This window comes from Gavialis gangeticus, unplaced genomic scaffold, assembly GCF_001723915.1.
Source record: "Gavialis gangeticus isolate Ggan-Ray unplaced genomic scaffold, GavGan_comp1, whole genome shotgun sequence".
Taxonomy (NCBI): domain Eukaryota; kingdom Metazoa; phylum Chordata; order Crocodylia; family Gavialidae; genus Gavialis; species Gavialis gangeticus.
In genome coordinates this window covers 152,128,918-152,142,676 of record NW_017729025.1, presented here as the reverse complement: position 1 = coordinate 152,142,676, position 13,759 = coordinate 152,128,918, and the positions used below count along the sequence as shown (strand labels likewise).

General features: G+C 43.3%; 1 protein-coding gene across 1 annotated transcript in view; it reads left to right on the top strand.

Moving 5' to 3' along the window:
- The first annotated feature begins 242 nt into the window (after positions 1-242).
- The window catches only part of TSPAN4 (tetraspanin 4), a 497,083-nt gene continuing 483,566 nt past the window's right edge, over positions 243-13,759 (top strand). The window contains exon 1 of the mRNA XM_019519772.1: positions 243-1,289. Coding sequence (XP_019375317.1) covers positions 957-1,289 — 333 coding nt within the window. The 5' untranslated portion in view covers positions 243-956. The remainder of the gene's footprint in view (positions 1,290-13,759) is intronic.

Below are 13,759 nucleotides of genomic sequence, written 5' to 3'. Positions count from 1 at the left end.
AGAATAGAATTATCCAAGGGAACGGACCTGGTGAAATCTAAAATACATGCTGTGGTCCCTCCACCTGCACGCTGATTGGTTAAAAGCAGCTCATGCTGGATTTGCTGAGAAGAAACCAAGGGGAGGTTTTATTTTAAAGAAGGTGGGGGTGAGAGAGTAATATTGTCTGAGGATAATTTTGATTGGCTGGGGGAGGGCAGGAGCCAGCGAGAGTGCTGAGCCTGCATTCATGAGATACAGTAAGAAAGCTCATTCTCTCTGCCTCTCGCTTCAGATGCAGGGATGGACCACAGAGCTGTGACTGTATACTAGCAGAGAGCATGATTGGACTGGAGTCTCAAAGGAGTGTCAGCAGCACTGTGAATGAAGCTCCGTGGCTCACTTACCATAGGCTCTGTCTGTGTGAGAGGAAACAGGGATCATTAAAGTGAGCGGAGCATCTCAGGGCAGAGCAATGTGGCTAAGAGCAACGGGGCATGGGATCCGTTCACCTTTTGGATAATTTCTGTTCTTGCCCACAAAGCTGTGCAGCGTCCCCTGTGCAAGTGGGTGGCACGTGGAGCCAAGGTTTTATATGGCATTTGCGATAAATGCAAGATCCAACTTTTTTCTAAATTTTGTTGCTTTGGGTACAGTGTCTCTCTCTCTCTCTCTCTTTTTCGTTTTTGGTAGTGGGGTGGGCCGGGGGGGGAAAGTGTGACACCGGAGGGAATGTTTTCTTGTTCAGAAGTCTCTCTCACGCGGAAGCACGCTGTTCCCTTACTCCTGGCTAAGCAGACTCCAGTTCACCAACTTGCACGCTTAACTCCTTGACAGAATGGCAGGCCAAAGAACAGCTGGTGCAAAGCAATAGGGGGATAAGGAAAGAGGAAAATAATTAATAAGCCTATCACCCCTACCGCCAACACTCAGCAACTACTGCATCACTGCTAACCACGGACTGCTCGGAAGTCACCATGCGCAGGTCTAGCACCGATGAATCGACCTATCACAGGAGCCCTTCTTTGGACAGCAAGGATTACAGTTTTCCAAATGGCGCCTTCCGTCGCTACAGCAGCATGTATGGCGGCCAATTTGGAGCTGCCAGCAACTCATTTTTTGGATTCCACACCAATCCAGGCCCTAAGGCCACCAAGGCTAAGTACACGTCCCCCAAGGGAAACAAGTACGTTGTCTTTTACCTGGATCTCTCATTTATTTTTCTCCTAGAACTGAAGAGGTGCAGCATGGCTCACAACTGTCTCCAGTGTATCAAGTACCTAATGTTTGTCTTCAACCTTCTCTTCTGGGTGAGTACATGCTTCAGACCACAAGATGTTTGCATTTGTGTTTATTAAGTTTGTGGTGGTTTGTAAAGTTGTTTGCGGTGCTTTATAAGATTATTGTTTCTTTTACGCTTCCTAACAGCTAAAAATCGGATGTAAGTGAGGTCTAGGCCAGTCCTCCTTTGGCTGTGGTTAGATGGAGCCAAGATAATATGGGTGGTTCTACAACCCCAACACTAAAACCCTGATATAGGGCAAAATACACTGTATGCAAGGTCACTTGTATAGATGTTCTTTGTTACCTGGAAGTTGTATGTTCACTGCATGGCCTTGATTCTTCATGAGTTCAATCTGCACCTAACTTTGAGTATTTGAATGGTCTCATTGGAATCAGTAGGACTATTTGTGTGCTTAAAAATAAGCAAGTGCTGAAGTGCTCTGCTAGACTTAGGACAATGTGCTTAGTATCTTACACTATTCAGTTGGTTATGAGGAATCTGCAGATAATTTTTCTTCCCCATCATTGCTGGCTCCCTGTGTGAGTATTTCCTCTCAGAGTTGTATATCTAAACTAAAATGCAATGCCTGTCTCACCTAGTTTGAATTATTTGAGGTGGTTATTTCATGGCCTGAATTCACCTGAATAGGAGATACTCATGGGCCACCAGGGCACACATGACAGGACGTATCTGCATGCATCTCTATGTCATTTTAATAGATTAAGCAGCTGGCAAAAGCTGGCAGGTGGGTATTTCTCTGTAGTGAGGGTCCTGAATGCTGTGATCCATGTTAAAATGAAGTAACTTGATTGATAAAATGGAAGAGAAAGGGAGTTCTTGTTGAAGGTAGCCCACTGCAGTCCCCAGTGTGGGAGGTTCTTTTAATGGGGGCCTGTCTTCAGTTACTTCATTTGTGTTGCCCCCAGTGTGGACCATTGATGTGCTAAGGCAGAAAGGAGTGTCGTGGCAGCTCTATATTGGCACAAGAAAGGACATGGGGTAGGGGGGAGTGTATTGTAGCTGAAACTCCTTGCTTGCTTACTACAGATTCTCTATGCTATCATGCCTTGCCAGAGGTGAAAGAAAAGGATGTGTGCACTAAACTGAAAGAGGATTTTTTCCCCCTGTATTAAGCACTAGAGTACAGCTGCTAAAGCCATGCATGCTGCAGTGTCTTGTGCATCAAAAAGCACCACATGTAGGTAAGTTCCACTGGTATGAGTAATACCCCAATGCTGAGGGGTCAGGATGTAATAAACTAATATGCATCCACTGAGTGTCCTGGTTCAAAGAAGGGCTATAAAAAAACAGAGAGGGGGGCCTTTTAAAGCTCCAGATAAGCTGATAGAAAGTGTCTCGATGGGACTGCAGCTTGTCTTCCAGCTCTGATTTTCGCATGCTGCTGGGGTCCCATAGGTCGCCTGATGTTTATCCCAGCTTATTCCAAAGCTTCCTGAAAAAGAAAGGGATGCTGGTTCTTGCTCTTTTAAGCCTTTTGCTTCCTCTTGGACAATCAGCCGCCTCTGACCAAGATTATGGAGCAGTCAGCAATCTGAACGGTGTGCCAGAGAAATCCGATGGAGTTCTGGCATGAATAGCCCTTTTAAAAACTATGTTTGGTGGTGCCACAAAGGCTGTTCTCCCTGTGCTGCTTCCTTTTATTCCATTCAGCCTGAACCGAAGCTTATGCATATGTTTAAAAATGTATTGCTGCGTGCAATGTGCATGCATTTACAATGGGAAGATGCCAGGCTATTTCCTCAGAGTGTTTCACAGTGGCAAAGCTGTAATAGTTTTTCAGTAGTGGGGGTGAGGGTTGGAGAGGGAGATTTTCTTCCACTGAAACCATCAAAGCTTTTCCCAAGCATTTTGGGGGGAAAGGGCTGGTTAAAATGAAAGAAAATATGCATCATAACAGTGCAGGCACAGGGGATGGGTGGTGTCAAGTGCTGCAGCACAGTCTCTACTTTGTTTCCCTTTGACATGCTTCGTGCACAGCGGGAATGATTGATGATGATCGTGTCCAAATGAGGTTTGCACGGTGGGTAGCTGGAACGGACGTGGATCTTCACCTTCTCACATGGCAGAGAGTAAATCCAAAGAAGTTATTCGAAGGTACTGGCTTAAGTGGATCCACATTAAAAAAAAAAAAAAAATACAAAGGACTTATTTCTAATGCTTGGATCATGCTTTGGCGTTTTGTTTTTGCTTTTAAAAAGTTGCTGCCAGTCACCTGGCTTGTAATATTGGCTGAGAAATGAAAGGAAAAGAGTTTATAGAGTGCTTAGGAGAAGCAGGATTCTTCTTTGACTGAATACCTGCCAAAGTATTTTGCTGTCCTCTTATCCTGTTCTAACTCTGTACCCTGCCCAACCTTTCCAGATGACAAAAGAAAGCAAGAGGAGAAACAGTCTTTTTCTAGCCTGTGCCTTCTAAATACAAACAGCAGAAGTTGTCGCCCCCCACCCCCCATTACATTAAATGTGAGAGAGCCCCTGCTCCCACGGCCTCTTTCTTCTTTGTGCCTGGTTATGAAAAAATGTTTGGATTTTCTTTTCACAAAATGTAGTTCTCTTTTGCTCTGCCTCCCCTATTGAACAGCTTCGTGTACATCTGTGGGCTCTCCCTCATCTGAAAAGGGGGGACATCAGCAGACTACACTGAGGACTAGCTCCTGTGGGTCAGTGCTGCATTTCTGAGGAAAAATCTTGGCTATGAGTATGGTAAATTTATAAATGACACAATCCCAAAGGCCTTGATTTTAAACATTTCTGGCAGGCTTTATTGCTTTAGGTGTTGTACTTGTATTGTAAAATTTTTACAAGCTGTCATGCAGCTTGTGAAATTAGAGCAAAAATCTCCTCCATTGTCTTGCAGCTGGGTCAAACACAAAGAGTTTTTGCAGCTGTCAATGGCTGAGGTGTCTGACCGAATGCAGATCTATCCCCTGGTAATGCATGCCATAAGTCACTGGCATAGGGCTAGATTCTCATCACTTTATATTCCTTGAGTAGCTCTTTGCTCCCTAAAGAGTCCTGTTTGAATTCATTATTCACTCTTGGAGTAGTGTGCTCCTCAACTCAAGTATGAATATCAGAATGTGGCCCATAATTGTTAGAAGGCAGCACTGTATGTCTAATGGGACTTGTCACAGAGATGTCATTTCCCTGAGAGTCACCATATGCAATATTCATTGTATTGCTATGTTGGCTCATCAGCTCCCTGAAAGACTTTCTTCGCCTGATGTATAAGGCGTGCCTAGGATTGTTCAGTTATACAGCCTTTGATTTTCTTGTGCTGAATCCCTCTAGCTCTGGAGATCTCACCTGATCACTAAGCAGATATTCTCCTTGAGAAATACCCGGGAAAACAACCAGATTCTTTCTACCTTCCATTGTCTTTACATGCACAGTTTCCTTGAAACGGTCGCTGAAATGAACAACTTTGTTTTTGTGCAAATAACTTCAGGCTCTGCTGAGCCTACTTTTGTTGGTGGGGATGGTACTTTACCAAAGTAGGATTAAGGTCCCAAAGGCAGCATGAGTGTTACACAAAGGTAAAGAGCAACTCTTTGTTTTACCTTTTATATTTTCCCAGACTTATCTATATGCTCAAGAACCACCTTTCTAAAATGCAGAAAAAGGAAACAAGGTAGATCATACTTGTGTTTCCTATATCTCTTTCTGTCTTACAGAACCCTATGCTGGAAGAAGCAGGAGATTAGTTATTAACTCTTACAGGTTTTTTTTTAAAAGGACATTTGTTTGACACGTTAGATAATGAAATAACCAACAGAAAATATGAAAAAGGAAAGAATCTCCTGAGCACTGATACGCTAAGGCACAGATACTGAAAACTGAAGAGGGCATAAGAGGCAGAGGAGAGCAGTTCAGTCCAGTGGCAGAGCCCAGGGTGGGAGTGCAGTGGTGCAGTTGCACCCCACTTTGATTTCTGCTCCACCCAAAATTTAAAAACAACTGCCTAGCCGTGGCAGCAGCATTTCTGTTTAGGCAGCAGTGAGGAAATCAATTGACTTCATGGCTCATTGTAATCTGCCTAATTCCTTCTAAACTCTTCATTTCACAGTCGTTAATGATCCTCACTCATTTTTAATGATCTTGATGTTCCACTAATTAAGCTATTTTTCTTTATGCCATTCTGCTGTCTGCTACTGGGTCCTGGTAGTGGACCTCCTATTTCACAGTCCTGTAGACTTTTTTTAACTCTAGCTAGAAGTGTTAACTCAAGTGAACATTAACTCAGGTGTGGAAATAACTTTCAGTGGAGCATTGCATCCACTGCCAATATGCTTAAGAAGGCTAGGTTTTGATTTGTGAATCTGAAAAAGAGATGTATATTTATTGCTAATGATTGCAGAGCTAATGAAACATCTTTTGATTATTTTTTGCCTCGTTTGTTTTCTTATGAGATGATATAGCAAATTAATGCACCTTTCAATAAAGTTATATTTGTTTTTGTTTCAATCTCATTAATTAAACTTCTCATTTCTTTTAACGGGAGAAAAGTATATATTGTGTTACGTGTGATGATGCACCACACTAACAGCACCCCCCCCACTTTCAAAATCCTAGATCTGCCCATGGTTGGGTTAATTCTCATTGCTCATCTCTATACAAATGTTGTCTTCTCCATATTAAAACATATTAAAATGGTTTTTAATGTTAGGACTTCAGGCCTTGGAAGGGATCCATGAACATATTCTTTTGTGTTGATGAAATCACTGGTTGAAAAGGGGGAAAAATTGTCACGCATGGCTTTTTGATTTGCCAGGTGCCATCTACTTTGTATGTCAGACGTAGGATGAGTAACCAAGAAGGCTACTTTCTTCCGTGCTGGTCTTAGAGCCAATGTTGCATAAACTCTCCTGTTGTTTCATCTTTCAACCCGTATAAAATTCTTGACAGCTCTGAAGTGTGACACTGCTGCACCTTGGCTTCCAAGGCAGCTCTTTTACAGGCTCAGCTGCAACAATCTGAAATACAGGTTCTCAAGTTTGATGTACAGACATTGGGCATTAGCATGGTGTGGGAGGCAGGAAGATATCCGCTACAAAATAGAAAGAAAACCATGTTTTAAGAAAGGAGATAAATATTGGTTAAAACTTTCAGGATGGTACCACCTATCTCTCTTTGCTGGGTTACTACTTATAAACATTTCTCCTTTGAATGGATGAGATCATAATTTGTATCATAAGTACAAAAAATACTTGACATCACCACCTTGTGCTTAGGGGTTGATACCCCAGGTCATCAGTAAACAGGATTTAAGGCCAGTATATGACACTGGCTGTGCTTCTGCAATAAGGTTTAAGATCCTTCCTTCAGTCCTCTGTGCAGGATGTCTGGAGTTTGGCCCTGGGCATCCATAGGTAAAGTGCAGTACATGCTTGGAACCCTCCCTTTTTTTCTCGCACACATGCATACATACTGGAAGTTAGGGAATGGGCAGGAAGAGGCAGAGAACAGGTGAAGGCTTGGTTCTGTTTTCAGAAACTCGTTAGTCAGCCTGGTTAGTTGGTACACCAGAGGCATTGCCAGTACTGAACTGCAACTCCGTGGAAATAATTGAGGGGAAGGGAGAGGGAACTATCGCTCTCTGAGAGAGAGTTCCTCCATGTGCTGCTTTTAGAGACACAGTGGTACATCACCTCTCTCATTATAGGCTGTATCCTAAAGCCAAAAAATCCAGCCTTTGGCATGCAAATTCTAAAAGAGGAAAAGACTCCCAATGCACTGACTCTGCAATGTACTCCAGACAGCAGGCCATGAGGCACAGGCTAATCTTAACGTGTCGTTGGGCAGCTGCTGCATGAATGATTCAGTCCTTGTATGCTGACCTCCCCCATTATGACCACTGGGTGGGGGTAGAGGGATATCTCTCACCTTCTTATCACCCCAGCCAAACCTGCTGACCCAATTAACTCTTGAAGAATTGCTTCTGTCTGACCAGGTGTTTGTTCCTATAGAAGTGAATATTTGGAGGGGGAGGGGGCAGGGATGGTAGCAGGAATCTGATGATTTTGTTGAAGTAGTTTCGTCACCCTTCATACGCATCAATTTACTGGATTGGGCTGAATACATCTGGCAAGAAATCTCATTGAGTGTAAATGGCTGAGGATTGTCATCCTAGTTGTTCAAGGGATCAGACATATAATCAGTAGAGACAACACTTCAGTAGGTCACTGAACTGGTCAAAAAGTTCCCCCTTCCCTCAGCAATTTCAGTTTAGACCTGGTGCCAGGGCCAGATTAATGCATAGGCAGAATAGGCACGTGTCCAGGGCCCCAAGTGAAGAAGGCATGCAGTTGTGCTTATTTTCATACTATAATTATCGAGTGGAGACACACAGACACACACACACACACACACACACACACACACACACAGACAGTATTGAGTAGGGGGCCCATGTGTTTGTTTGCCTAGGGCCAACTAAAGGGTTAATCCAGTCCTTCTTGGTGCCTCTATTCTCTTTCCTGTAGTACTGAAAGAGGAAAAATGGTGCTACCTGTGCCCTTGAGTGGCTAAAGAAACAAAACATGGTGCATACTAGTTTCTTCTGCTTGCATTTCTAAAGTGAGGATGGAGGTAACAGGAGCTGGTAGGAAACTAAGGGCTGAACTGTAGAACCCTTCCTCACCTTCACAACCCTTATCTAAGAAGGCTCACTGGCTTCCGTATCCTCCTTTGTGCAAGTGCTCATTTGGAAGCGTTGTGTATCCAGAACCCTGTTATCTGTTAGGACCATGCCTTCTCTCTTGGAAGGGACTTGGATGTACAGGCAGTTCTCGACTTACAACGTTTCGAGTTACAACGTTTTGCACTTACAACGTTTATAAATTAACACTGTGGTTCAACTTTACGATGTCAGTTTTGACTGTACAACATTTGATCCGATGCAATGTCACACCAGCAAACAAGTTCGCTCTGTCACCCATCTCCCTGGAGAACATCTGTCCAAATTTCCTTGGACACGTTCTTTAAGAAAGCAGACAAGACTCCAGAAAAACCTGCAGCCAAGACTCCTGAGAAGACTCCAGCCAAGAGCCCTTCAAAAAGTCCAACCAAGAGCCTTTGAAAAAGTCCAGCGAAGTCACCTCAAAGAAGTCCTTCCGAATCAATATGATTGCTATTTACAATATAAATACATTAATGTAGCTATGTTACTCATCTATAATTGATCGAGCACAACATTCAGGGGTATTTTTGGTGAAAATAGGGTATCAGGCGTTGGTTCAGGAGCCAATCCCCCATTTATAACATTGCTTCTTTTGAGAAAATTGGTTCCAAGTTACGACGTTTCGACTGAAGACATGGTTTTCAGGAACCAATTGCATCGTAAGTCCGAGGACTGCCTGTATATTTACCACCTACCCAAAAGAGAGACTTTAGGATAAAAAATAATTAGAAACAAAACCAGGCTCTTAATAGAAAAGAAAAATGCATCTCGGACTGATTTTTGCCAGGTGCCTTCTCTATATGCCAAAAAGCTGATGAAATGGACCCATAGAATATGCTGTATTTTGGTTATGAAGAAAATGACATACCTAAAACACTTAGTACAGTCATAACTGAGTGCTCCTTGTTTGGGCCACTGGCAGATGATAAATTCAAAGCAGTCAGACCCCAGTATTGCATCATTTCTAATACCTTCTCCCCTGGCATTTTAACTTGAAGAGTTTGAAGGCTGGCCTATCTTTGCTTCTCGTGCATGACTTGTCGTCAGTAGAGCTTGTGATCCATTCGACAGCAACTAATGTGATGTAATTCATTTTGTTTGTGTGTCATGTCTCTTTCCCCCGCCATGTGTCTCTTTGGATTATTAGCTCTTTAGGGCAAGGATCGCCTGCTATTCTGTATTCATGCAGTGCCTTACACAATAGGTCCTATTTTCAGATGGCCCTTAAAATTAGTAATTAGTTAATAATAGCATTGCACTGTGATTACTTTCTTTTTATTGAACATAACTTCTGGAACAGAAAGGAAATTTGTGTAGGACACAATGGCTGCAGAAGGCATTTCTGAATTGAGCTAAGCTGATAAAATAAGCACTGTTTGGTCTGCAAAAAATGAAAATGTAGAGTTGTATAGTAAAGCTATCAAATGAGGAATGCTCATGGGGGTTTCAGCTGGCAGATTATATTTCTTAGCACTGTCCTGTAATTGTTTCTCCTGAAAATGGTAAGCCATCACAAGATGCTACAGAAGTAAATGTAATTGAATTGCAATCCGTAATTGGACTGTCATACTATAATGCATCTAGAAATCTCTCCTCAATAAAGAAAAAATACTACTTTGAAATGCACATGCACAACTAGATCATACACTTCAACATAATTCAAAACAATTGGCTGAGGCTTTCTCTGGAGACGCTGCGTACTTGAAATAGCAAGGGTAGGAGACCAGGGGGCTGGTATGTTAGCACTGAAGAGCCGTAATTTAATTTTAAGCATTTCTTCAGTACCTATACATATGCTCCAAGCTCTTGAGAGCTGTTGTAATTCAAATGCCCATAGTGTCTCGTGTATTCAGCATCCTGCATTTCAAAATGGTGGTAGGAGCTCTTTAACTAAAGCTCATTTATCAAGCTTTAGTTAAAGTGCCCCAGCCACCATTTGAAATGTGGGGACACTGAATGCATGAGATGTTGCAACATGCTGGAGCATTCTGATTAGAATGCTCCAGCAGATTCAATTAATTGTGTAAAAGTGCCTATTAATGTTTCAGGCAATCTGACCTTTCCTTTTTACCCACTCTCCAAGTACTGTTGCATCTGAACTATGATTCTGCACAGTGGCCTTGCCTTCTTTCAAGTCTATTCAAAATATTGCTGCTAAAAACATCTGGCTCACTGCTCTCGCTCTCTCCACTTCAAATACTAGCTTCTTCTTGTCCTTACCTACAAGAGCCTTCCTGATTCAGACACACCCAGTCTATCTACCTTTTCTGTTATTTTCTTGCAATATCAACTCTTGTCTACTCTCTGGCTGTGATCAGCCACTTTTCTCATGAGCATACGTTAATTTTTATTTTCATCTCCTCTCTCATGGGGAAATAACTCCCCTCACTGTAACTTTGCTCTGTCTATCCCTCTTTAACACTTACCTCTGCTGTAGTGCCAAATGCTACCATGTGTCAACATTATTGCTACTGATAATGCATTTATTATGCACATTAGTTGCACATAATCTGTGCTAATTCATGTTATTTGCACCTTGCTGTCTCTTCTCCCACAGCTCTCACTTTGTTCCACGTTGCTTGCTGTTTGTAAACTTTTCCAGGCAGGGTCGCTCTTTTCTCTGTATATTCTTCCTGTACCAACCCTTACAGATCTCCAACATTGCTGAGGCCTTTAGGCATAACAGTAATACAAACAGCATTGCAGCAAACTCACACTTTGTTACTTCTCATTTGGCACTCACAGTCAGTGTAGTTAGCTCTTGGCTTTCATTAATACTAAATTCACATGCACGAAGTGCTTCTGTTGAAATAAATGAGTCTTTCCTCTGACATCAATAGGATTTGGTTCCCTTGGGCTTTGAGGCCAAGAAAAAAATAATATGGGTAGGGGATACTTAGAAGGGTGTGGGTGTTACACACTCATAGGTATTAGAGAGGTAGTTAGCTATGTTAGCCTCAAGTTATAGAAGGCAGGTCAGGGTGGTACCTTATAGACTAACTCATTCCTATCTACTAGTTATCATACCATGGACAAAAGGTAATGCTTTTTTAAAGCAATGCCTCAAATCCTATTTTTCATAACAGATGTAAGGACTTAGGAGCCCACATGTCTCAAAGATTTAGAAGATATCTAAGACTTAGGAGGTGCTTGAGATGATTACAATGTGTAGCTGTCCAGGGGCTGGTTTTGAATTAGCTAGATTGAGGACCAAGAACATTGGAACCACTGCTTTCGGTCCTCAGTCTAGCTAGTTCAAAACCAGCCCCTGAACAGCTACATGTGGAGACATGGACTGTAGCAATCCTGTGTATTCAGGGTTCTGGCAGGGAATGAAGCTTGTTCTGCCACAGGTTCCCTGCTATCAGAATCTGAGCTAGCTAATTTAAAAATATGTTTACACGAGATGCAGCCACACCTCTAGATTGAAGAGTTACCCTTGGCCTCTCCAACAGTAATTAAAAAATGGAAATTACCAGTAGGGGCTTTAAAAAAAAAAAAAAAAAAAGAAGTCATCCAGTATCTTCAGTTGCTTAACGTTTACACCCTGCCATGTGCTATTTGAGTACTCAGGAACCTTGTAGTACCCAGGTGAGGCATTCAGTTATGTTACTATACTTATCACAAATGCAGGCCAATGTTTTTTTTAAAAGTGTCTGAAACTTTTGCAATCTTTTTCGGAGTTCGTATCCAAGCTGGGATTCGAACTCAGGAGACCCTGGCTCCCAGTTCTGTGCTTACACCACTGTGTCTGTTAACAGTAGTTTTTTAAAAATGGGACTACAATTATGAAAGATCACACTCTACTTCTTAAAAAATTAAATGTTCATATAAAAATGTTAAGGACTTGTGTGTTACTGTTGACAAGTGTAAGACTAGGTCTATACTAGAATCTCTTTCTGGGATAATGAAGTCAGGTGGGAGTATGATTTGTTACGATAATTTTATACCATCAAAAAGCTGTTCTGTATGTATAGCATCCATGGCAAAATTATCCTTTTCCAGTAGGAGTTTCATTCAGAGAACTGATAAATTATGCTGGCAAAAGAAATCTTGCCAGTACAAACTGTCTTTCAATTAAGGGGATTTGCTATAACTATACTGGCAAAAACTTTCTAGCATAGACAAAACCTAAAAAACACCAATGCTATCTTTATGCCTTCTGAGCAGCCCTGAATTTGAAGAAATAGACTGGAGCAAGTTGTGTGGGGTGCAATTGGTGATATGTTTATGCTTTCTTGATTTGCTTGATGTTGAAGAATGATTCCTTTCTGTGAATGTAAAACTCTGGTCTGGTCTTCTGTCAAGGCCACGTTGAGCCCTTGGAGGTTTTTGCATATGTGAAACTTGGAAGTGTGACTTTAGGAGTTATAAATTAATAGGGCACGTCCAGACAATCAGGAACATGCAGTGTGTGGTGCTGCAGCCCCGTCTGCAGTGCTGCATGCTGTATGTGATGCTTATTCAGGCATTCCCCACACTGCTAATCTGTAGCACGGGGGTGTTTTTTAAGAATGAGAGATCCCAGTATCAGAAAAACCCGTGCCCAAAAAAAGCAGGGTAGCACACATGGCAACAGCACATGCTGCCTGAAACTGGAACCTGGCTGGTCGGAGCCACGCTCTGGCTGTGGCCAAGCCTCCTGCTGCTGGGGGCAGGGAAACCTGCAAAATCAAAGGTGCTGCTGTGCACATGGCCAGGAGCATAGCTGGGCAGTCAGCTCTCTGTAGGTAAGGCTAATGGGGGGAGAAAGTGTGTGGGGGGGGGCAGATGGAGGCCCCCGCAGTGAGGGAGAGTGGGGCAGGGGCTCAGGCAGGGGCAGGTATTGCTCAATCAGGGCAGTGAATGTGACCCTGGGGCAGGAGTGGGATGGGGCCATGGATGGCTCATTCAGGGGGTACAGGAGGGTATGGGGGGGTGGCTCCCCATCATTGTGTGCACCCTCAGGGGAGTGGGGAGTGGGCCAGGGGGGGAGTGGGCCAGGGCTGGACTGGGGGTATGCTCAGCTGTGCAGGGTGGGTGGCATTGGGGGTGCTGGGGGGAGTTTGGGGGGCTATAGCCACCCCAAAATTCCCCATAGTCCCCCCATAAACAGCTTCCCTAGACAGTCTAATCCACTGCCTCACTATTCTAACAGTGAAGAAGTTCTTCTGGATATCCAATCTAAACTGTGCTGCAACTTCAAGCCACAGGTCCACATCCTCCCCTTTGCAGCAAGAAAGAAAAGGTGCTTTCCCTCTTCTTTATGGCATCCCTTCAAGAATTTGAAGACTGCTGTCATGTCTCCTCTTAAGTACTTTTTCCACAAGCTGAACACACCCAACTCTTTCAGTCTCTCCTCATATGACTTGCCTTCCAAGCCCTTGATCATCTTTGTTGCCCACCTCTGGACCATCTCTAACTTTTCAACATCCTTTTTAAAATGTGGAGCCCAGAATTGCCCACACTACTCCATAGTTTCATAGTTGGTAGGGTTGGAAGGGACCTGAACATACCATCAAATTTGACCCCCTGCCATGGGCAGGAAAGGGTGATGGGGTCAAACAACCCTAGCAAGGTGTTCATCCAGCCTCCTTTTGAAGACCTCCAGGGTAGGAGCCAGCACCACTTCGCTTGGAAGTTGGTTCCAGATCCTAGCTGCCCTGACTGTGAAGTAGCACCTCCTGATATCTAGCCTGAATCTATCCTCTGCCAGCTTGTGACCATTATTCCTTATCAATCCTGGTAGTGCTTGGGGAAACAGGGACTCTCCCATAGCCTGCTGGTCCCCCTTGGCCAGTTTGTAGACGGCCACCA